We start from the raw sequence: 25,948 nt of genomic DNA on the forward strand, positions 1-25,948 counted from the left end.
TTACAGTCCTATCTTCATGTAATCTTTGTAGCTATCTGTAAAGTGAGAGTGTGGTCTCAGTCTACTTTTTGCTCTCCAAATGACAGACATCTTTGGCTCTTGCTTGCAATTTGTTATTTAAGCAGAAAAGGCCAAGGCTGTGGTATTATTTTTGTAGTACTGTTGGAGTTAAACATGGGAATGTTTGCACAGTTCTACTTTGTATGATTCTTGTTTAAAACTTTCTTAGCAACTCTGTAAAGCTAGTTACTTCCATTGTGCAGATACTTTCCCACCAGTGTCCCCTGCCTTCCACTCCTGTGACATTTTTTATATTGCAAAAGTAAAGCTCTTTCCCAGGCATAGTACCATTTCCCCTAGTGTGGCTCCCTGATTCCTTCCAAGATAACTTTTAAGTTCCACACCTAAGCGTTTCTCTTTCTTTGATCTTTTGTCATCTGTGAACTCCATTGGGAATGAGGAGAAGGCTGGAGAGAATGAAGTTATTTTACAGACTGCTAAAAGTTCTTCCAGTGATAAATATGTCTTTAGAGGCTAATAGAGCCTTTCTCATTGAGGAATGTTTTGTCATAGAATGGAGTGTTCAGAAGTCTTTTCCTTGGGGTATTCTGGGAGGAAATGTGGGGGGGAGGCATTTGGAAGTGTGTGTGAGCAGATAGACTCTTGGAGAGGGAGAGGCTGAGGCAGCACACATGTGCCTCAGTCCATTGCCAGCCACCCAAAGAGCAGGGGAACCACAGGGGCCTGAAATGGAGATGAGGGATCTCTCTTCCTTGGAGCACTGAAGATGAAACACAGTTGTGTGAAGGGTATGATAGAGTGGGGCTGGTTGGAGCTGAGCCCTGGGGAAGGACACAGGCTGGCCTTAGATGTCCTGAATGGACTTCACCCCTCTGTGGCCACTACTCTCCCAGCTTTGGGTGCACAGGGAAGAAGGTAGCCATGGGCACCCTGCCCTGCATCTTGGAGCTGCTGCAAGGTTGCAGGAAGAACAAATCAGCCAGATTTGGTGATACTGAATAGTGTGTAGGAATCACTGGCTCCTCTCCTGTGGAGCCAGCTTATTTTATACCTAACAAACCCACCTTCTTTTAAATGGGAGTGTGAGAGCTGTGTATTTGAAGTAGGCTGTTAGTCCCTTCATGCTCATGCCTTGACACTGAGACTCACACAAAGCTCTGCCGTGGTATCTCACCGTGCACTTGAAGATAAATGAAGGCGGTGTAGTTACATGGGTGGGAAGTTCATTGGGAAAACTTAAATCCGGGTGATACTGGTTTGCAGGGGTAAATTGAGAGGTGTGAGCTTTCTGGAATTGTCTGGTTCAAAATCAGTTCAGCTCTTTTCAGGTAGAGAGGAGCAGTTGCAAGTAATCAAACTGCTGTAGCTTGTACAGATACTCTTGATTGACTGAGTCATGGTAACTGAGTGGGTGTGCATTCCTAGCCCACTTCAACTGCAAAATAAAATATGTTAATTTAAATTGCTTTTGCTTAGGCATTTATGCAGTCAGAACCAGTTTAAAAATAATTTTGGATTCAGTTGGTATGACTTCTCTGTACAGGCAAAGGCCTGATAAAAAAGTCCTGTCTTTTAAAACGCCATTATGCTTCTTTGAGAACAAAACTAATACTCTGGGTAACAGGATGTATTTCCCCAATGCCCTCCCACCCCCTCAAAAAAATCCAACCCGGCCTCATGATGCTGTTTTCAACTGGCTCACTGCTGTATAAGTGGAATAAACGCTGCTTTATGTAAACCACTTTGGTCTTTGATTGTCAGCATTATTTGGGAAAGCAGAGTGGGGAAGAATTCTACTTGAGGAAGATTTGTGACTTCACTGATTTAAAAAAACCCCAACTTCTCACATGCTCAGTGAATGTGTAGGTAATCACACAGCACATTTGGGATGAAGTGTCTCTAAGAATTGGCCCTTTGCCTTCATTTTGATCTTTACATGGGGAATAATTGGGAAGAGCTGTATCCCTTCACAGTATCCTTTGAACCTTGGCCAAAAATGATGTCACCTGGAACTTTTTTCCTGTCTTGAAAGATAATGCTTTCTAAGCACTCTGGTACAGCTACCCTTTTTATTATCCTTAAAAATAAAAAGCAATTTATTATAATATTATTACCATGAAAAGGTAACCTTTTATAAACTTTATTTTATTTTTATTTTCTCTGTCTAAATGATTATCAAGAACCTTGGCTATTCTAAATGGAGAATCTGTGCTACTTTCTCCTAGTCTTAACTCTTCAGTGGGCCAGAGACAAGATTTTATTATTTTTAGGATCTAAAATCTTCAAAACAGGAAAATGGAAAGGTTTTGGGGGCATAATGTTAGGATGTAAAGAATTCTGAAGATATTTTTTAAAGAAATGTGTAGGGAAATATGTATGTCTGTTATAAGTGAGATTAATTAATGTATCAAAATACTTCAGCATTAGACACAACTTTGTGTGCAACTCCAGAAATAACTTTTCAATGAGATTTAAGTCCATTTAAAAAAATTTGTTACCATACTGGATCACATGAACCCAGAGTTAAGATATAACTGTACTTATAATTACAGTGTGAGTTTGATTCCAAAGTAATAATAGTAAAATTGAAAAAGTAATGTTAATTCAATATTGAAAACACTAGTTGAGAGAAAAAAATCAATGTACATGTTATATACTCCATTTGCAAATACATCTGTGGAAATTCAAACTCGAATCTATCATGTATAGGAAATATTTCCATCTCTATTGGATGGAGAAATGTTTGGGAGGCTTTAAAATTGCTTTATGAATACTTTCTAGATGGTGTAGTTGGTATTCTGTCCTTTTGACTTAGAAGTTTGTAGCCAGACCTGAAAGTTTTTATGCCAGTGTGATTATACCCAGCTGCTTAAATAAAACTGGAGTGTTTGCATGAAAGACAGAGAAGGACAGATAATTTTACTTTCTTCCATTAAAACAAAGTAAAGCCCAGGCAAAACCCATACAGAAATCTTCTATTTCCATTCTCCCTCTTTGCGTGAAGGGGCAAATGACAAATGTTGTAGTGGCACAAAGACATAGATGCTACCTTGGTACTTTTTGAAGTATTGGAAATAAAAGACTTTGCAGCGTGGTGAACTGCACAAATTTTGATCTTTTACATCTTCAAGGAATATAATTAAGGGTTTTTTGGTCATATTTGTTGTTATATTATCAAAGCACATATAAGTACTTGCCATGAGCCAAGCCCCCCAGAAGTGGGATTTTTACCCATACAGAACAAAAAGTTAGTCCCTGCTCCAAAATACTAAAATTCCAAATATAAAACAAGTGACAGCAGATGGATGCAAACAGATGGGGGGAGTATGAGAAAACTATGAGACAGTATTAGCCTGTAGTACAGGCAGTGGTCTCAGCACATCAACAACTAATCCATTGTCAAGGTTAGATTTTTACTCTCATCTCCCTTCTTTTCTTCCTCCCTCCTTCCCTCCCTCCTGTTTTTAAATGCACAGTGAAGGAAAGTTTTAAGGAGGATTTTAAAGAGAACTAGTATAACAAACAGAGAGAAATTAGAAATGCTTTAGAAAACTGATGATGAAATTGTCACAGTAAAGGGATGGGTGGCATTTTGATACTGAATAAAAAATGATAACAAGGGTGAGAGTAGGCTGTGGGGACAGACAATGTTGAGCAGCTACCTATATTTGATGTGATAGAGCTGGGTAAGTAATGGGAAATGCCCAAAAGAGAGTGATGTGGTCAAGGGAACAATGGACAAAAGCAATCTATTATGAACAGTTTTGGGAATAGCATTTTTAGGGTAAACCTGTATTTGTTTGGATAAAAGAAGAGATATTAAATTGTTCACATAAATCCCTGTGTGACCAAATGTAGGTTTAGGGTGATACTCCCCCTAGATAAGATGTAGTAAGAAGGAACAAAGCCTTTTGGATAGCCTCAGAGAAGCAGATTTCCCTCAGGGAGTGGGTAAAGTGAGAGAATCAAAAGGGGACCAAGCAAAGGGTGTGTGTATGGCTACGCACATATGTTTGTTCCTATGTGTAAAATCCATGGACTTTCATGTGTGTATGAGCAAAAATCTGTGTATTTGCCTCTGTGTTATGGAAATGATCTATTTGTTCTGCTATTTGTCAACTATTTGTCTGACAAAAAGGTCATGAGAGAAGTGTGGATTTGGAGCGCAGAGTAGCAGCAACAGAAAAAGGTATTTGTAAGGAGTGTGTTAATTGATTTTGATATGAAAGAAAAATTAGATTAGCAATTAAATAGGCAAAGGTAGGGACAAAATTGTTTATTTTGTAAAGGGAAGACCAAGAGAAAAATAAGAAATCAAGGTTAAATTATTATGCAAGTAGATAGATACATAGAGACATACAGATCTGTGTAAAGACAACACTCTCCTTGTATGTTAAAAAGTGCAAACATTATAAATAATGCAAGCAGTGGCTTGATACTATTTTTTAAATACAATTTGATAATCACGGGAAGTTATCCTCTGTGCTAAAACTCAGTCTGTATTGTCTGTATTAGAAATAATTTCTCAGATATGCAACCTTCTGTTCATTTTTTAGTACAATTTTTTATGGCTGCTTGAATGTTTAGTATTCCTGTCTAGCCATATCAACACATTCTGCTGAAGTTGAAGCCTTTCATATATGAAATAATAAAATGGTATTAGTTTTCTATTTTTTTAAATGCTGAATGACTGCATTTAGGAAAAGAATGCTGGTGATTATACAGTTAAAGTTATAGAATTCAAACTTTAAACTTTTTAATAAAATCTGAACAGATGATCTGTGCTTTTTTTTTTTTTTTTGGAACTGGCAGGTTTCAGGCCCTCTAATTGGCTTCCCAGCTTTGCAGAGTAATTACAGCTTCAAGCAAACTTTGTCATCTGTGGTTCAGAATGGTGTAAAGTAAACAGAACGTTTTGAAATACAGTTTGTAGTTAGAGTTGCTCAGGAGAGTTTAACTAGCATAACTACTTAATTTAGACAGTAGCAGTTATTTGAAAAAGATAGTCTAGCATTTTAGAATTGTCAGGTTGGTCGTTGATATGAAGACAAAAGTTAACCTCTGGTATGCACCTGACTTTGTTTTGTTTTTTAAAAGGATAATTTCAATAATTGAGAAACATCCATTGCATTTCTTTTTACTGTTCTGATTTAATTTTTTTCCATTTTCGGTATACATCCAAAAATGGCCAAAGGAGAAAAATGCACTTGTTGGAACAGAGTTGTCATTCCCTGTTTTACTGTTTTTGTATTTTGCTGCTTTGAACAAGTGTTCTCCCCCAAGGTATTTCCTCCCCTCTAATATTAAAGGAAAAGTTCTCATGACCGAGGTTTCATCCCAGGAAGACAGAAAGCTTTAGGAATAAAATGTGTAATTCCAAGTTGTAGATGGCTAGCATACAAGAACACAAAGTTGAGTCTGTCTGTTTACTGGCTTACTCATCTTTTTGAATGATAATTTAGACTTCCAACTGTTTTGAGTTGAGATTCAGTCCTTTAATTACATATGTTTATGTATAGTAGCAAACTTGAAGACATTATGGTAGAATGTTCTCTCCTCTTGGTAATGACCCAACTATCACTCGAGCATTCGGAGCCAGCTCTCAGTAGCCAGTTTCACTCTTTCTTCTGTGCTTTTGTATTTTCCAAACTATTCACTCAGTCTTAAACTACTATGCTTTTTCCACTAATTAGTAGAAAAATATTTTGATAATTAGCAGTAACTGTGTATTGCAGCACTTATTCATCTTAATAGATTTCTTTCCTCTAGTAGTAGGTGAAAGATTATTCACAGATGATTTTTTATTCATGTTGCAGTCAGGGCAGGAATAGTGTTCAGCCCATACATTTGTGTACAGCAGCACGTGAGGCATGTGGGGCTACTAAATATCAGCAGGCTGAAGTTATTTTTACCTACTTGAGAAGAATGGGTAGCACACCTCTTTTGGGAATACACTGGTCCTCCACTTCTTTCTGAAACCCTTTTTGCTTCATAAGGGATGGATAGGAATGTATTCAATTTTAACCTTCTACGAGGAAATCAAATCTTTAGCCACTTGTAACGGAATATTACCAACACTAATTAAGTTTTCCTAAATTTTATTTTCCAATAATTCCTCCAGTGATAGTGCAGTGGCATTCTTGGGGGCTATTTGTCTGGAGGTTTTTTATTTTTCAGTACCATTTTCAATTCTTAAGGTTTTTTAGTACCTTTCATTGATTTAATTAATCATCTGTAATGAAAAATCAGAATTTTTTTTTTGTAAAAATGTTTTATTATTATTTATAATGTTAATAATTATTTTGTTCTTGTTAATAATGTGCATAATCACTTTGAGGGTTGACTTAAAAAATGTAATATAAGTAGTATATTAGATACAGATTTACTTGAAGTACATACCAATGTATATATTTATTACCTTCTATAGTATATTATATATACTATATGTCTATTGTATAATATATATTATAAACTGTATATAATATACTATAACTATAATATATAACTATATATTACATATACTATACTATATATATTTTATACATATATAAGTGGGGACCATATTATACATAGCATTTGGTCATAAGCAGATGTAATTCTATTAGTTCCATTTTTTTCATACATGAGTTGGAAAACTTAAATAACGCAATTTAAATGTATGCATATTTGTCTATATTGACAAAGAGAAAATAAATGGTGGAATTCAAAATCTTCAGTTCCATCAGAGGCATTGGAGAGGATGTGCTTTTTGATTGGTACAGATTTTTATGCAGGTTTGTCTCTGCACCTTTTTTCCTTCAGACTGTCCTAACACAGTCAGCTCATGTTTCTCCCTGGCAGCTTTTCCCACCTTCCTTTCTCTAAACTAGGTACTCCAGTTTGGCTATATTCTAGCTATCCCCATACTTTTCTTTCTCATATAGATTCCAGTCTTTTTCTTGTCCTGTTACCACTTTCCTCCCTTTATTCCCTCATCTTTTGTTCATAACAGCTCTCCTGTAAATAGCTTGCTGTATGCCATCTTTCTCCATTGGATTTTGCCTCAGTGAAGTGCATTCTTTGTCATACTGTCTGAAGAAGAGGGTAAGGCATTATGAATATAAGTGAAATGCTTTCAATTTAGCATGTGGAGAGGCAGTAGATAGCTGTAGTCTCTGGATTATACTCAATGCCTAGACTTTTCAATGATTTTATGCCTTAGTAATTGTTACTGTAATTTTTTACCCTCCTCCCACTGCACTCTTATCCCTCCCACATGTAGTGTGGCCAGATGCCTTTCATTTTCACAGGAATACTAAAAGGATATCAAAGGTCTTGATTTGCCAAGTTTTAAGTCTCTTCTCCAAAAGCAGCATTTTCCAGCAGTGTGCAGCTTTAGGCAGACACCCAGTAAAGAAAATTTCAGCCTACATGATTGAAGTGTGATAGGATTAAAGATGAGAGGATGGTTTTGTCAGGAGTAAGATGATATAATCTTAGAGCAGACAATGCTTCTAGTCTCTTCTGCTAGGAAGGTAGCCCCACATGTTCCTTGGAAATTCAGCTGAGGGAGTTAAAAAAAAGCCTGTTAACCTTCCCTTCACTGTCACTGTGATTGTAGCTGGACTTCAACCATACCCCTGGGGATGGGGGTTTCTTTGATGTCATGGATAATTGCACTGGGCTACAACCCTGGTTAGGTACCCTAAGCAGCTCTACTCTTATCATGCCTCTATCTGCCTTGTTTCCCTTCCAACTTTTGTGTTAAACTCCCTCTTCCTGTGTCAATCCTGCTGTAGATCTTTCTTCTCCGTGTTGAGGATGGTTCTCATTTCATCCAAGACCTAGCAGAGCGTGTGTAAGCAATGAGGGTGAACTACTGTTTCTCATTTTTAATGAAATGTTTGTTAAATGGAATGTCATCTCTGTTCCTGACAGTGAGCAATCTGACTTACATAATAATTTATAGATGTATGGTGAATATATAGATTTGTTCATCAAGGAATACACATGTGCACAGGACAATATTCACTCCTTTTGTTTCTCATACCTATGTCTGTGAAGCTTCTGAGGTGTTCTGCTAAGCTGCAGAAAAAAATACCATTGCTAGACATATCCACTTCCACACTTCTTTGTTTTTTCAAATAAAAAAATTGCAGTGGATGATAGTTGAGGTTTCAGGATCCTGAATTTGTCAAGAAAAAATATGTCAAGCCAAAATAATTTATTTCTGTGAAAGGAAAGCATGCCTTGTTAAGTGGTACATGTCATATGACTTCTGCAAAGCGTTGACATTAACTGGAATAAAGAATAGTAAGCTGCATAAGTAAAAGGTGTGGGTCAACTGGTAGGTGGTAACTATATCAAAAAGAAGTTACAGCAGATTGTAGGTGAACAGGAATTCATTTACCATATCATTATTGATTGATTTGTGAACCTGATGAATCATTTTAGATCACACACACACACATTTGATCTGGATCGGCTTTGAACAAGTGATAATATTCCAGACATGAGATGTGATGGTTTGTGTCTACGCTGTGGTAGCTGCAGGAAAACGAGTAACACTTTTGACAGAGTAACCTCAGCTTCTCAAAAATGTTTAAATGTATTTGCATGAATAAGGAGTTTTAGATTGTCAGAGTTTTGCAGCTGTAATGTTTGGTGCAGCATCGTAGAACTAATACACAGCAATGCTGAACCATTGCCTGAATCACCAGTGTGGTCCTGCCACAGAGTAATGGGTGGTCTGAAATATGTCTGGAGTTGTGGGATAAAGGAAGATCTTGGATCTGAAAGCACAGCTGGTGAGGGACACATGGATTGAACTGACTTAAGACTGAAAAGAGATAAAGCAGTGTTCAAATGTCTAAAAGGGATGGCTGCTGGAAAGATGAAGTAATTTAGTCAACAGGGCAAGAAACAGTATGCTGAAATTATAGGAAGAGTTGTATTAAATCCTAGGAAAAATCTTACAGCAATAAAAATAGTTAATTTATTTATAGTAGGATAGAATAGTTTGCTCACAAGCATTTTGAAATTAGTACTTTTTGGGGATTTTAGAAAGGGTGTAGAGAAATACTTACAAGAAATAGCATAGGTAGATCTGATTCTACCCTAGGGCACAAAGAGAATTAGATGATTTCCTGGGGCAGCCCTACTGGTGGTGTGTGTGGGGTTGTTCTATATTTAATAATCAGACTGATTTAAACATCTGAATTTTCTTAGGCTATTTTATAATAAACCTTACCCTGAAGTGACAGTACTATCAGTAATTGTGACATGGTTACCACTGAAGGGAAAATGTCATATTCCTCCTGCTGGGTGCAGATGGAAAAATATGCCAGTGGCTACTGCTGTTTCCTTGGCATGCTATAGCAATCCAGGATCTAATATTCTACTTAGCCTCATAACACAGACCGAGTTAACAAATGGAGATGGCATTTTTATATGGACAATGATACAAATTCCATCAATTCCTCTGACTGCTTTCTTCACCTGCTTTATTGTTACCTATTACCTTTTGTTCAAACCTGTGGTTGTATTGCTGTTCTGTATTTCCTTGTGTGCTGGATTGATTCTGGATGAGGATATATAAGCTGAATGAATTTCATCTAAGTGGTTTTGTTTGCTTTTCACCTGTTAACTGGCAATATATAAAAAAGGCAATGTCATGTATTTGTCTAGAATGTCAGCTAATGAAAACAGAGCGACCAAAGCCGAACACATTCATTATCAGATGTCTTCAGTGGACCACGGTCATAGAGAGGACGTTCCATGTAGACACTCCAGAGGAACGGTGAGGTTTTTTTTCTTGTTTCCCTTTTCACAATCCTTGTGCCTCAGCAGAGTCTCTGCTGGGCCTGCACAGCAATCAGCACTTGGAACTGTGACATTCTGAGCAGTTAGTTAAAGATTTTTAAGTCAGCTTCTGTAAAATATTATCTGAGCTCATAACTAGAGTAAGAAGAGTTGCCTGCGAGTAGGTGGGATGAGTGTGTTCAAATAAGCCAAAACTATGTCATGATATGTCTCTGAAGTGTTAAATTTTGAACATCCAAAGCCTAGATTGAAATATTTCCAGCCTTGCTGTCTTACTCCTCCTAATGTGCTTCTTTCTTTTGGCACAGAAAGCAGCATGCTTATTATAATTTATTTTGTGTTGGCTTATTAGTTTTTCTTGTTTCGGTAAACATTCATAAACGCTTAAGAATTAACTTTTTAATGCACCAAAAAGTTTTTTTAATGAATGGAGGAGATATGGGATAATGCACTCAAATTTTCTATACTCTGTCTACTATTAGATGCACTGAATCTTCCTGCTGTGGACATCTGTCCTTTTGAGACCAGTACTATGATCTGGCTATCATTTTTTGTATCAGTAAATAACCAACAGCTTTGCTTTTTCTGTTATTTCACTTAGAGGTTTTTTTATTCTACCTTGGTACCATGTCTCCACCCTGTCATTTTTTTTGTGCAGTGTAGTAGCTCACTCTGCATTCAGTAGTAAATACCACCAAAATATCCCATATTCCTTTCTGGCTGAGCAAGAGGCAGCAGGTAGCGTGCTTGGTGTGGGGCTGTGACCTGTTCAAGGGCTGCTTGGTGTGTCTGTGCTGCTCTGCTGGCCCTGCTTGTCCCTCCACAGGAACCATCATCTGGGCCTGTCCCTCAGTGCAGCCACGGGTTTTTAGGATGCTTGTAGGAATTTAGTATCTTGGAATGCCTTTTTTGAGGGAAATTTGTGAAAAAGCCTGTAAGTAGAGTTTTAAAAGGAGAGAGACAAAGACTTGAACATATGATATGGTTTAATAAATCTTTTTTTTTTTTCCTCTGAAAATGTCTTGAAGGGAGGGGGAATACCAAAACCCCTCTTAAAATAGTAAGTTATTATTATGAGATACTACTCCATAAGAAGTGACATCTGTGCTCATGGATGTATTATACCTGGAACAAGTGTTTTCAAGTTTCCACTAATACTTAGAGAATCAGAAGCTGCTAATTCTTGAAGTTACTCATATAGTGATCCTTTCTGGTCAACTTCACCCCATTTAAGAAAATGCAAGAATTGGAAGGAAATTGAAGTGATTGATTTAATATGAGTCTTCTGCTGTGTAACATAAGAACATTGAACATTGAAGCAATGTAGCATGTGAAAAACTTTATGAACTATGCAATACATTTTTTGAGTTTCTGATAGAGGTGTTGGCTTGTTCATGATAGGGAAGAATGGACAGAAGCAATCCAGGCTGTAGCAGACAGACTTCAGAGGCAAGAAGAGGAGAGGATGAACTGTAGTCCAACTTCTCAGATAGACAATATAGGAGAAGAAGAGATGGATGCTTCAACAACCCATCATAAAAGAAAGGTAATGACCTTAAAAAATAACTTTTGAGAATGGTCTAGTCAGGTAAACCAATATTCAGGGAATAGTATTTCAGCAGAAATTTCAGCGTAATATAAGATCAAAGTACTTATTTATTTCAATAAAGCTGAACTGCTCTAGTTTTGTTTATTGGTTAAGGTGATACGGCACTTCTGAAAAACAAAGTTCAGCCATTCAGGCACATGCTAACATTCTTCTTATTGTTTGACTATTTTTTCATCCTTTTGTTTGTTTGCTATTTTAGAAAGTATGGTAATAAAATATTTTCTTTAGACAAGTACTTTTGCCTCTTTTCTCATGCAAATAATACCCAGTACAAATTAGGTGATTTGCATGAGAAAGGCTAGCAGGATCTGGCTTTTAATGACCTTGGGTTTTGCTAACTTGGGAAATAACTTTGCTTTAGTTTTCAATGAATTAAAGAAAACAGCATTTCATTTTTCTGTGGTCCTTTACAGCTTTTGGTCTGAGTAGGAACACGTACATTGCTGCCTATAACATACTTGTGGTTGCATCTCCAGAGTCAGCAGGTTAAACACACAGCCAAGAGCATGTTTTAAAGATCTGATGCCACTCAAAGTTTGCTCATGTGTCTCCTCAAACTCATGTCCCTTATTTGCTATACAGAGTTGACATGACTCAAGAAATTCACTGAAATTGCATGAAAAAATAATAACCAGTTTACATAGGACTGACTTTATTTTTCTAGCTAGAAGTAAAACCTGTAGAAAACTAAGTATAAGTCTGGTAACAGAGCAAAACAGTCTTATAGCTCACGTAACTGAATGCCTTTGAGTGATGAACAATACAAGAAATGGTGAACATTTCTCTATTTACTAATAGAGTGTGTTTTGTTTGTTGTGATACATGAAGCAAGAACCATAGAAAAGTCAGGGCTGAGAGCTATACCCTTCAGAATATAAAAAAGATGCCATAGGTAACTTTAGTTCTAGCATGTCCTAATTTTTAAGAACTTGAGTTTGCTGTCCGAACAGAGTTCTTTTTATGCAGTTACATTGTATACAAATTTCTAACCTTTGTCTACTATAGAAAAAGTTAAAATCAATTATATAGAGCTGTAACAATGCTCTGAATATATATTGTCAGGCTGACTGTAAACCTTTAGCCTGATGGCATGGATATTTAATGACTGTGCTCCAGGGTAAAATATAAGTGGCAGTGAGACAGAGGCAGTGTTTAAGATGTGTCAGCCTTGTGAAAGGCAGTGTGATTATGTGGAAGGGATTTGGGGCTGCTCTGTTAAAGATCTGAGCAGTGTTCCAAGCCTGTGTATCCTCTTAGTGGAGTACAAAACCACTGCGTAACAACACTTGTTTTCCAGGTGTCAAAATTAATGCTGTCTGAAACAAGGAGTTTATCTGGAATGTGCTCTCCTTGTCCACAGTGCAGTGTGTTTTCCCATTCAGCAAAAGGGGTTGTGGGAACAGGGGTAGGAGGATCAGTTTTGTTTCTGTCTTGCCACTTGTGCTTTAAGAAATGCTGCAATAATATGCTGGGACAGTGTATGGGCAGGGCTACGGAAAATTTAATGGCTTTGGCAACCAAAAGCAAATATTTAATGGCTTTGGCAGCAAAAAGCAAACTATAGAACAAAGGTGAAATGAAGAATGTTGATGTTCAACATCTAATAACAGAGCAAAATAGCAGAACTAGGAAAAAAAGATAAATAAAAAGGTAATAAAGTAAAAAAAAAAAAAAAAGAAAAAAAAAGAAAATAGAAATAATAGAGCCAAAACTCAGAATCCCACAGCAGATTTCTATCTGTTGGAAGATGTTAGTGAAAGATGCTCAGAAGTTTTTGAAATAAAAAATGTGAAGTGACCACTATGACAGGGAATTGCCAATGCCTCCAACTTCATTGGACTGTGAAAAATGGGTTTTTTAAAAACTGTTTCTCTTTTGTAGAAATGTCTCTGAAAAGCTGTTGTTTAATCTTTCGTAGTTGTTAATGTAATCAGAACCATTTCAGTTATAATGAATTAATGCATTTTTATTGATTTTTTTTTTTGTATTGGATTTCTTTCCTTTCAGGGATTTTTACACAATGTGTCCTTTTTTGACAAAGGCTTGTTTTGTCACCTGATTTTACATCTAAGCCCAGTGAATTTTGCTTGTGCATGCACCAGATGGTATACATATGAGTAGAAGAGCATAATCAGATTAAGAGACAAGACAGAGAGGAGTTGGGCCTGTTCTTCTCTGAAAAGGTAGCGAAAAGAAAACAGCCTTTAGGATGTGAAACTTGATTTGAATAAACATGACAGCTACATCCCTGCTTAGATTAGCTGGAAGAACCACAAGCACCTCTCGTTTTCCCCAATTTTTTAAAATGGTGTCAATGTGCAATTCAAGTTTTACACATCACTAAAATTTGTAATACTCAAAATTCTTAGCCAACTACTTTTACTTATTGCTGTACTATTACTTCTTTGTAGAGTTTTTCTCTGAGGAAATCAGATAAAAAATTCACATGGTCTAATGTGGATGTGCACAATTGTGCATATCAGAAATTTAAAAAAAAATTTAGTTTCTTTGGAAGGCATTTTCAACACCTACATTAGGGTGTATTTTGGTGAGCAGATCATCCATAGGGGATGATGTGTTTAGATGGTCAACAGATATTTCCTTAGGGGAGTAAAAAGGTTTTATAGAATGCTGAACATCGTGTTTTTTTGGTTAGTGCAGTTTCCTGTGGCTTCATTGCTTTTTCTTTGTTTACAAATTTGATTTGCAGGATGCAGGATGAATAAAGAACAGATTTTTCAGAGAAAGCCTAAAAGTAATGTAATGAAGAAAATATTCAAAACTTGGAGTACATTAGGAATGAAAAACTAGGGAAAATCATGAAAGAGAAAGAATCCAATCTTATGGGAGCCTCCAAAGTTACCATCTTCCTTCAGGTTTAGGAAGTATTTCCATTTTTCCACCAGTTTTCAGTACACCCCTAGCTATGGCATCTGTGTTTTTATCTCCCAAGGTCTTGTGTTCTTTGGCAGACTTTTTGAGTTACCCTGCACTGCGTATCATCTCTAAGCCTTCTGCTAAGCTTCTAAGGAATGAGAGCATCAGGAGACTTTATTCTTAGAACTAACACTACAGCCATAATGTGCTGTTAAGCCATGGCTCAAAATCTTGCAAACCTATTACCTTTTTCTTATAAATATACATATATTTTTAACTTGTTTTCACTGAGCTTGCATCTAGATTCATGACTGCTTTGCTGAACATTATGTAAGCAAATTTTGGGCAAATCAGTCTTTCAGTTTGACTTGCTGCCCTTAGTGTCAAATCCATGTCTGTGATCAGTTGAGCCAGGATCCTCCTTCTGTGTATGGGCAAAGGGCAGTTTTTCTGACCTGGTTTAATTCAGACTCTGATGGTCACTCTCTAAGTCCAATGTCTTAGAGAAAATCAGAAGTGTTGGAGAAGTTACTCCTCTAAGGTTGCATGTGATCTCATAAATTTGTGACTGGTAAAGGGATAGATTGTTACAGTCACTCAACTCACAGTCACTCAGTCACAGCTCAGTATTTTTTATCAATAAAGCTGTCAGCCATTGTTTGTCAGGGAGCACAATAGCTCATGACTGAAGGATTCTGCCCTGAATTACTCTTCTTCTACTTGAATTGTGTTTTGAATGCATTTTTAATTTTTCATGTTTTTTTGTCAATATTCACTGCTTTTGCTCAAAGGCAATTGTTTTCTGCTTGATGGTTGTCACAGAGCCATGGAGCAGGTAACCTGACTTCCCAAAGTACTGAACTGAAAGTGATCATTGAGAAGTCTTACCTTTAGTTGATTGAAAACGAGGAGCCACACAATGTTGTGATCACAGCTTCGCATACTACATCATGCACTGCAGGTTATCACACATTAGAGTAGGTTTTGGAAAAACTGACTCTTCAAAGATTTGTCTGTAGTAATAAACTTTAACTTTACATTCAGTTGTGTAAAATGAGTTTGCTTTAGGTAAAAATTATACTGAGCCTTTGAAATCTCTGTTACTCATATTTCTTGCTGGGATAAATGCAGTTTTGTTCCTCCCGATGTGAGGTGGTTTGAGAAGCAAAGCAAGATCTGTTACTGCAAAATGTTTGTGTGAGCATCAAGGTTAGTTGGCTTAGAAGCTACCAATCAACAGTTAGATGGGAAAAAGATTTAATTCCTATTGATGCAGCTAGAATTGATATATGGGAAGCACCCTCTTCTTAATGAAGCTTTGAAACACCCAGGTATCCAGGTGTTAAATGCAGTGTTGAAGACCTTTTGCAGCTTTGAAGTTGCAGGTTGAACACTTAAAAGCTGAGGAATTGTGCATTGATGTGGTTGATGGAACTTCAGCCTTGTATGTGAGCACATTGCAAACTGACTCTGAGTGAACAACTGCATAAATTGCTTTCAGAGTTTGTCAACAGCAAATTCAGATCCACAGTAATAGTATCATGCACTTGAGCTTAAAGGAATAAATAATTTCAGAAGGTGATTTTGCCCTTTTTTCTCTCACCTAAGTGAATATATTTTGCTGCTGCTATTTGCAGTCACACACCAGGGATATGCCCAATGCCTCTACACCTGGAATGTGTGTGAAATATGTAGGCAGTGTTAAGAGGTATTTCTGGTAGAGATAAGGAAAGTACTAATTCTCTTGTGGAAACTACAAGTAGAATTTTATCCAGAAGAGCAGTATTCAACACAACTGCCTGAGGCCATGACTAGAGATAAAAAGAGGCACTGAGAAGATGAAAGATAAGGGATGATCTTTTTCACTCACAAAGCAGGATTAAGTACGTTTAACTTTGCAATACTGAGACTCAGAGTATAATTACTCTTTAAAAATGTTTTGAGGTATGCTTTTCTCAAAGGAAGAAAGGTCATTGATGCTGCAGGCCAGTCCTATAACAAGAATAGGTGAGGGTATTTCTTTTCAGAATTTGTAGCTGCTTTTCTCCAGTTGCAAAACTCAAAACAAAATGGTTTTGTGGTGCTGCAACCAAGCCACTAACACAGCTGAATGAAAGATGTGCTGTAGAAGCACCCAGTGATTGGCCAAGTAAATTCTGCTGTCAATTCAAGGCAGCCCTGTGCAGTCACTGTGTTCTCAGTATTGTTCTCTTTTTTCTATACATCCTCATCTTTGCATCTGCATTGACCATGGAGCTGATGCTTCTGAACTGGCTGTGAAATGAACTTGCAAAAGTAAGAGGATTATTGACTAAAACTTTGGACTCCAGAAAGTGGCTATACTGCTTTGGGATCTGAGATCATCTGGTCATACTCTTACCATGTGTGGCATGCCAGCTGAGCTGATAAACCTACGAGACTCGATTTGTCTGTGGATGGAACCAGCTCTTGGATGTACTGTGTTTAACCTGCAAAACTAGGGCAGTAAGAGTCACAGGAAAGATGAAAACTTGCCACCTCCTTCTTTCCAGAGCCAGATTGATTAATGTAAATACCGTATAATTGTAATCTCTATTGAAGTTTTAAAAAGTCTAATTCTAATGAAAAGGCTGCTGTAAAGTCTTACAGGTACAACATTTCAGTTAGGATTGTCTATGTTTCAAAAAAGCCATCAGTGCAGTGGTTGGTGTTATGCAAAACCTACTGATACACCATGTTTGTGTGTCCCTGGTAATGCAGGAGTTCATGAACTTTCTTAAAGTGGTGCACTCTTGAAACGCTGCTTTAGGCTAAGGCCTTGTCCTGTGTGTGCTTTATAAAAATAAAAGTGTTTGCAGTACTTGGCTTTTGAGCATTATATTAATACTACTGAATGATTTATCCTGCTGATTTAATGACAGCAGCTAGCTGCCTTCTTTGCCTTGGTGAAGAGTAGCAAGAGCAGTGTTCTCTGGGTACTCAGCCCCTCCCCAAACTGGAATACAGGGAGGGGAAGCAGAATGAAACCCCCATAATCCAGGGGGAAAGGTTCAGTGATCTGATCAATGCTCTAGTGTATCCAGAGAGGGGCAATGGAGATGGTGAAGTGTCCAGGGCAAAGTCTTATGAGGAGCAGCTGAGGGAGCTGGGCGTGCTTAGCCTTGAGAAAGAGGGGACCTTACTGTTCTCCACAACTGCCTGAAGGGAGGGTATAGCAAGAGGAGGCGGATTGTTGTCTTTCCCCAAGTAAGAAGAATGAAAGAAAGTGCCTCAAGTTGCTTCAGGAGAGGTTTAGAGTGGATATTAGGAAAAATTTCTTCATTGAAAGAGTTGTCAAGCATTGAAACAGGCTGCCCAGGGAAGTGGCAGAGTCACTATCCCTGTAGCTATTTAAAAGACATGTAGATGTGGCCTTTAGGGACCTGTTAGGTGGCAGACTTGGTAGTGTTTGGTTAACAGCAAAACTGGATGATCTTAAGGGTCTTTCTTAACCTAAACAATTCTGTGATTACAAACTTTATCACAGAATTGGGCCTATTTTTGTAAACTGTTTTTATTCTATCGGTAACAGGGTTTGGTTATGTATTGGAACTGGATAACCTAAGTCTTGCTAATCCTTGTTCTTTGTTCCTTATAGACAATGAATGATTTTGATTACTTAAAACTACTGGGCAAAGGCACGTTTGGCAAAGTTATCCTGGTCCGAGAGAAGGCTAGTGGCAAATACTATGCTATGAAGATTTTGAAAAAAGAAGTAATCATTGCAAAGGTAAGAAAGTTTCTATTTTTACTATTGAGTCATTTTCAAGAATGGAATAATCACTATTTAATACATAAGGTGTATTGATTTTTGAGACTAAACTTAGTTTGATAGAAGTATGTGTGTATCTTCAGAAAACAAGAATGCAAAAAAAACCGTATAACCATTTTGCATGCCTTTTCCCTATTTTATAATCTAGAATGTGCTAAAACACTGAGAGCCTTTACTGGGCAGCAAGATAGTGCAATCTGAGTTTATACAACAAAAAGTGCATTGTGAGGCATATTGGATACTTCATTTTTTTTCTAAGTCAGTTGCAGGTTTATTCAGATAAACACATTAATTGAATGGGCCTGTGCTCTGTTTCTGCTGTGTTGTATAAGATTGCTATGCATGGGACTAACAATTCAATTTTTTCAGTTTTTGAGAAATAGGAAAAGTCTGAAGCTGATGGCCGAAGTTGTGGTTTAAACTGGCATTGTCCAATCACTTAAACTTGTTTACTGTCACTGGCTCTTGTGCATGGTCATAATGTCACTTAAGCTAAAATTTAGATCATATACTCTGAGCTTTATTTCTAGCAATTCTGAATTTTTGAATCCCACTTCCACAGAAGTTGAAAGCAAGAAACCTACATACATGTATCAAAATGAGACAGAATTAAGAAGAATCCCAATTATTTAATGAGAATATTTCGAGGAATGTGGGTCTGACTGATATTTTTGAATGCTTGAAGCTAACAATATCAGTATCCATAAAAACTGAATGTGAATGGGTAAACACTATTTTATATATATTAAATATTAAAATAACCTTCAGAATTGTATGGTTTTCCTATGACCTATGAAAACAGGGCTTACAAGTGTTTTGCAGTTGATGTTCATTGTCTGTCACGCTCTTTCTAATAGCTTTAGAATGTGTAGATCAGTTGCAATTAAATTTGGCAGAGGAGTGAAGATCTCAAAGACAATTATATTTCCTTGAGTGTCATTATAACTAGCCCTGTTACAGAGGGAGAGACTTAAATTTATGTCTTCAGCAGTGAAGAGGCTGACCTATGAGTTCTGTGTGCCCTCAGCAGCTGTCTTGTGTGCAGTGGCAGCCTGGTCAGGATGTGCATGGTTTGGGCTAACGGCAGCAAAGAGTGCCCTTTTCTTCTTCATAGTCAGGAGATACAGGAAGAACAGAGGGCATTGCTGCTGCCCTCCCCTGATTCTGCATGGGAAGGAGCCCTCAGTGGCCCTCCTTGTAAGACCTGGCAGCAATCTTTGTGGTTTGCCCTGTGGGGCTTCAGAGCCTGTCTGGTTGCTGCATGTTGAGCCTCTGTCTCCAGCCTGACATCCTTGACCAATGTTCTGGTCACCCCTGGCATCTGGGGATCCACAGGAGATCTTGTGAACTCCTGTTCTGCAGCTGCTGGCTTGTATCCTTCCAGCCTTCAGAACATTTCAACTTGTTTCTTTGTACCAATACCAAACAGATTTTTAAATTTTAGGAGTTTTCTAATTACTTTGTTGTCTGCAACAATGTCACTGACTTATTAGAATTGATTAAAGCTGATTATTGGGAAACTTTGTCTAAGGTGAGCAAAAAAATCTTGTTCATAGAAGTATGTATAAAGGTAGAGAAATTTTGAAGAAATAAGATTGAATTTTAATTTAGCCCAGTCAGGCTGTGAACATGCTATGGGGATTTATCAATAGCATTTAGCTCTGAAGATCAGTGCTAAGGGTCGGGTCACTAGGTAAAATAAATCTGCAGTCCCAATTCAGCATGTAAATGATATAATATACACTCTAGAATCACAGAAAGGCTTTGGTTGGAAGGCAACTAAAAGATCATCTTGTTCCAACCCCCCTGCTGTGGGCAGGGACACATTCCACTATTCCAGGTTCCTGAAAGCCCCATCCAACCTGGCCTTGAACACTTCCAGGGATGGGACATGCACAGTTGCTCTGGGCAACCTGTTCCCAGTGTCTGACCACTCTCTCAGTAAAGAATTTCTCCTTGGCATTTAATCTAAATCTCTCTCCTTTTTAGTTTTAGACTAAAGTTTTAGGCTTCTTGTCCTATTGCTACCTGCCTGTGCAAAAAGTAGCCCTATAAAAGCCCTAAGCACAGTATGAAGCAGAAAAGGGGTGCATTGACAGCTGTATAGCATCTGCCCAGTTCAGGCTAAATCTGTTTATCCTGTTTACATGACAGATTAAGGCTACACTTACAAGGAAATTACTACCAATATTACAAACTCCTGAAGCAATTCCAGAAAAACTGGCCATTGCCAGCTTTTTGTGCCATATAGCTGGTGAACCACAGAGGTTTAAAAATAAATAAATAATTAAATGAACCTTTTGTGCTTGCTTTTCTCCTTGAAGTGTGGTTTTTAGTTTTAGTGTTTCCCCCTGTATATTGTTATAGTGTACTCAATATTGCACTGCTATTCAGCTAAATGGCATCACAATCTATTACCACTGACTCTGTTGTTGTTGTTCAACTTCCTATTTTGACAATTTTTAAAGTCTAATTTAAAACTCCTGACATCTGTGTTTACTTTCCAGTTTAATAATACCTTATCTTCTGAGCATAGTCTGATAAACATGCGTGTAGTACAATAATGTTATATTGGTATTATTTGTGGCAATATTAACGTGTACTCTGACTAAATATATTTACTTCTGTAGGTTTACAGTAGAAGTTTGAGTCACACCAGGGTAGTCTTTAGTTCAGTGTAACACAAAGCTTGGCGGTCGCTTAGCGCTACAGAAAATGGCTGCACCCTCCCAGTGGCTCCTGGGCCTTTCAGGCCTGGCCCCTGGCAGCCTGGGGAGGGGGATCCACAGCATGTGTTACATGCAGAATTGTACAAAATTCTGTGTATTCCCTTGGTGGGGGGTCAATTATGTGCTTTTTCTCCCTAGCCCTCAGGAGCTGCTGGTGTTGTAGCTCAGGGCGAGCTCTGCCCCCGTGCTGGTCCCCTCACCCTGCTCAGCTCTGCTCTCTGCACAGCTGGTGCTGTGACAGCCGTGCCCCCATGCCCCCGTGCCCCTGGGGCCTCACTGGCACCCCCAGGCTCCTTCTTTGCCCCTGCATGGTGCCCACCCCAGGGCTGGCCCGTGGAGCGAGCAGGGAACAAACATGGATGAGCTTGCCAGGAAGCAAACATCCACAGCAACTGCCCAGTTTCCTTCTCTCTGATACAGAGCTCATTTTGATCTGTCCTGTTCAGGCACACAGACAGGAGAGTGCCACTGTCTCTCCCCAAAGTGCCTCTTTTCCAAATTGTGGCTGGAAATGAGTTGGGGGTTGTGTGGACATCTCCCATTCCCAAGGATGGGGCCAAAGTCCTTAGGGATGCTCATCCTGGTCAGAGCAGCACTGCTCACCACTGGGCTCCTGAGGACAGCTTGGGTGGATAACAACAAAACCAACCCCAAACCAAGTGGAAGTTTAAAACCAGCAAACCTGACTTGACTTAACACTTGGTGGGATGAGACTGGGTTTTATATTTGCCTGTCAGTTACTCGGTGTGTACATGTCTCGCACATTGGTTTAGTCTCTCTGCAGATACATTGTTCAGGTGATTCATACCAGAGCTGTGAAGTTGTGATGACTGTGTTTTTAAGCTATCAAATCCAATATTATAATTTCTTTCTTCTCTGAATTGAGTGTAAAGATTTCATTTTAAAACAAGAAAATGAGAAAACCAATTAAAATATGTTGTCAGATTTTTGTGAAATATTTCCTCAAAAATGTGAAGATTCATTAATTTTTCAAAACTGTACTGTAACCTTCCCTTCCCTTCCCTTCCCTTCCCTTCCCTTCCCTTCCCTTCCCTTCCCTTCCCTTCCCTTCCCTTCCCTTCCCTTCCCTTCCCTTCCCTTCCCTTCCCTTCCCTTCCCTTCCCTTCCCTTCCCTTCCCTTCCCTTCCCTTCCCTTCCCTTCCCTTCCCTTCCCTTCCCTTCCCTTCCCTTCCCTTCCCTTCCCTTCCCTTCCCTTCCCTTCCCTTCCCTTCCCTTCCCTTCCCTTCCCTTCCCTTCCCTTCCCTCCCTTCTGCTGACTTTTTCCTTATAATTAATTCAATAACATTTTTATATCTTAATCCAGACCTACTTCTTCTCCTCTTTATTTCACAGGATGAAGTGGCTCACACTCTTACAGAAAGCAGAGTATTGAAAAACACCAGACACCCTTTTTTAACAGTAAGTATTAGGAACCAGTTTGAAGTACATTAGCAGGTAATATTTAGCATCCATTATGAACATATTTTAGTAATTTTGAATTTTTTCTCATGATGATTTGTAAACAATCAGTAGCTATCTGGTGCTATTGATATCCTTTATCAGGATACCAAGAATTAATTAAGAATTCAGAAATAAAATTTCTAGTAAATTTGTAAAGCTTTACTGTACTGAAAATAAATTTAATTGTAGAAATGTGTAACCATTGTGCAATTGTTTGTAGTTTTTGTATACAAACACTTTAAAAATAAAAGTTATTAATTTCACAGAAGTGCAAGTATTTTTTACTAAGAAAATTTAATTGAAAAATCAGTAAAACAATAAAAATAGCTATTTTATTTGTTCAAAACAAGTAACTTATAGAGCCAAAAAACTCTAATCCTACTACCTTTGTCTTCATATGGTTAATATTTAATAGAAGGGAAAGACAGAAAAGATAAAAATGTTTCAAAAGAAACTCATGAAAAGTGACAATTAATTGATTTAACTTTACAGGTGACTTTCTTCTGTAGAAGCAATTCTAATTCCTCTTGCTTGAGAATATATTAAAAAATACTTCCCTATATTTCAACATATAATGAACATGCTTTTTGAGCCAGGGATTTTTTTTTTTGGAATAAAATTTCAAAGTATAGCATGGAAGCTTTCCTATTTAAAAAAACTTAACTTTTTTTGGAAAGCAGAGGATTGCATTTACATTGGCAGGTCAAAATATCCTTGGAAATTCAGTAAAGATGACAGAGGTCCTGTAATGTTTCTTGAAGTAGAGTGCAATGGTAAGCAAGAGCAGGGGTACCTCCCATCAAAAAATGCAACAGTGGTACTGCACATGATACAGGTGGTATCTTCTTACCTTTCTGTTATTCTTCAGCAAGTTTTGTATTGAGATATGCAGTTTAGTTGCATATAGTTCTACTGAATTTCCTTTCTTTTAGGCTAAGTCTTCATGTGTAGATTTTCTGTGGTATCATTAATAAGTCAACATTGAAAAATCAAAAATTTTAATTAAGATCATAACATCTGTTGCAACTTTAAAATTATATGGAAATTAATATATTAATTTGGCACTTAGCATCCTTAACATTCCATAATACGAAACTAGAAAGTCCTTGCTTTGGAAATGAAAGCAAGCTGGATGTTAAGATGACTTTTAAAATTTCATTTGGGAGAAATGAAAAAGAATATGATAATCTCTCTCTTCATGGGCACTGTGGAAGTGGACATCATAAAATAGTGAGTGGAAATAGCTGGTACTGTATGAAATTGTGTCTCTTAGTACCCATTTAATACTTTCTTGTAATAAGCATGATGTTTTCATATCAGTGGACATGTAGCAGAGATGAAGAAACACTTGAAAGATTTTGTGTTAATTTAACTCAAGCTCCAGATAGAGTTGCACTTTCAATCACTCATAAAGGTCTTGCCAAAATCAGAATTTTCTGCTCAAAAAGATAAAATTTTGTTACAGTTTAAGTGCAAGACATTGGGTAAATATAAGATGATAATTGGTTTGATTTTGCTGTTTTCTTTGCAAGTCCTTGAAATATTCCTTCCAGACAAAGGATCGTTTGTGTTTTGTGATGGAGTATGTTAACGGAGGAGAGGTAAGTTTAAGAAATGTTCTGCACTTGTAACAGTAAGGCTGTTACAATCTTTGGATTACACCTTTAAGGTTATATTTTTTCCTTGCCTTTTTGCTTTCTAGTATCATTAAAGGGCTTTTATAAAAGAATTGAACTGTTTTATTTAAAAAAAAAAAGTTGACATATTCTTATAACTTTTCTGTCAAAACTATTTCCTCTTCTGAAAAAATTCGACTTCTGTATAGTGAGAGATAATTTAATCCTAGAGAACTAATTACATATACTTGCTTATTGTTCTTTTTATTTAGGCATACTATAGCATGTTCTGGCATGAAACAGTCATAATGCAGTGTAAACAAGCAAAACTAATATTGATGAGTGTTACTTTTTTCCTAATATGAAATCTGTGCTCTTTGCTGTAACTATTGCAAGTATCTATTGGAAATGAGTGGAGCATTCATGTTTTTCATTGCTTGTCTCCACTTCATTTGCTGAGTACTCTGGAAATTTCAGCTGAAGTACTGAACTTCTTAGAGTGTTGTTAGCTTTGAAGCCATTGCTGTCCTCCAGCTGCTTACTAAAGAATGAAATATGAAAAATGATACGCAGCAAATGGAATTAGAGAACTGCAATCGAGGAAGAGGGATTTTATCTACCTTTTAGATGCTGTTTGCTATTCAGGCTGTGTCTCGTTACAACATCAACTGAGGGATTTTCCTTATTTTGTCAACTATATGCTTCATGATAATGTTAAAGGACTAAGTGTTTCCACTAGGAGCTTTTTTTTGATTAAAAGACTCTCTCTTCATTCAGAATTTGCTGTGGCATGATACGTAATGCTTTGCATTATGTTTTAGCTGCCTTCTCCTGCAATAAAATTCCTTAGCTATAATCCCAGTGCCTGCAGCCCATTGGATCCCAGCTTGTCCTTGGCCATCCTCTACCAGCCATGCCTAAATATGGTGCTATAGGGTTCTCATATGGGAGGATGGCTTGTTTAACTCAATGTATAAACCAAATTTGCACATCACAGGTGTTGAACCAGATCCAAAAATCTCCCTCGGCAGTAAAGGGATAACAGCCTTCTCTTGGACACTCAGCTGGCTTATCTGACATTGAATTTACATCACCAATACTAAGTCAGTGCTGTCTGCAATAAATTTTAAGTCTTGTCTTATAAACCAACTAATTCTTCATGGTTTTCCTCTGTGTAAGATCTTACTGCATTTCTGTAATCTTTGGGGAGACTGTTTGGAAGTTGAATTTAGCTATTTGTGTTTTTTCCATCCTGTTTGAATGCAGAGCAGAGCCCACAAAGGATGTTTTCAACTCCTTTCTTATGACCGAGGATGCTCTGGCTGTATTTTGGTCAATTGTAGTTTGGTCAATGCATTTCTCTGCATTGGGTGGTGCAACTTTGTGGCTACTACTGCAAGTGTTGTGTGTCATGGGTTTGTGGGTGGCAGCCTGCCTTTGTTTTGTGGATTGCAATTGCTCATGTACTTTGCTGATGGTTCTCTAAGTCAATGAAGCTAACTCTGAAGTTTTGCCACAGTGGGAAAAAATGGCCTTTTGGGAGTAGGCAGTATTCTTTGAGGAAACTCTCTTGATTTGCCCACGTGCTTCTCTTTGACTAGAGATCTGGAGTAGTAATTGGACAAACTGTCTTTTTTAATAGGAAAGTCTTTAATCTTACCAAATTTTCTTGTGAATTTCAGACTTTAGTCAGTGTCTTCCAAAAAATACAGAGGATTTCATATTTGTAAAAACAGCCTTATTATTAACTCAGCGTAAGTTGCTCAAAGGTTAGCCAGCATTTTAGCTTATATGATACACACACTTTTTTCTTTTGCTTCTTCTATCTACTATTCTGTTTGTTTTTCAAGAAATTACATTTCCCTATATATTCTGGTTGTTCAAGGTGTTGAAAATTCACCTTTAAATTATTTCATTCCACTGGGAAATTGACTGTAGATGTACTGTGTTGCTTTTGATTCTCTCCAGTGCTGTACTACCTTCAATGTGTTTCTGTTTAAAATTCCTTTAGATTACATATTTCTTTTTAGGTAAACTGTTGTGC

General features: G+C 37.5%; 1 protein-coding gene across 3 annotated transcripts in view; it reads left to right on the forward strand.

The window, feature by feature from the left end:
- Nucleotides 1-25,948, forward strand: part of AKT3 (AKT serine/threonine kinase 3) — a 152,444-nt gene that overhangs the window by 81,949 nt on the left and 44,547 nt on the right. For all 3 annotated transcript variants that reach the window (XM_063151941.1, XM_063151939.1, XM_063151940.1), the window contains exons 4-8: nucleotides 9,688-9,799; nucleotides 11,224-11,368; nucleotides 17,925-18,056; nucleotides 22,181-22,246; nucleotides 23,821-23,889. In XM_063151941.1, coding sequence (XP_063008011.1) covers nucleotides 9,688-9,799; nucleotides 11,224-11,368; nucleotides 17,925-18,056; nucleotides 22,181-22,246; nucleotides 23,821-23,889 — 524 coding nt within the window. The remainder of the gene's footprint in view (nucleotides 1-9,687; nucleotides 9,800-11,223; nucleotides 11,369-17,924; nucleotides 18,057-22,180; nucleotides 22,247-23,820; nucleotides 23,890-25,948) is intronic.

The sequence above is a fragment of the Melospiza melodia genome, chromosome 3 (genome assembly GCF_035770615.1).
Source record: "Melospiza melodia melodia isolate bMelMel2 chromosome 3, bMelMel2.pri, whole genome shotgun sequence".
Taxonomy (NCBI): Eukaryota; Metazoa; Chordata; class Aves; order Passeriformes; family Passerellidae; genus Melospiza; species Melospiza melodia.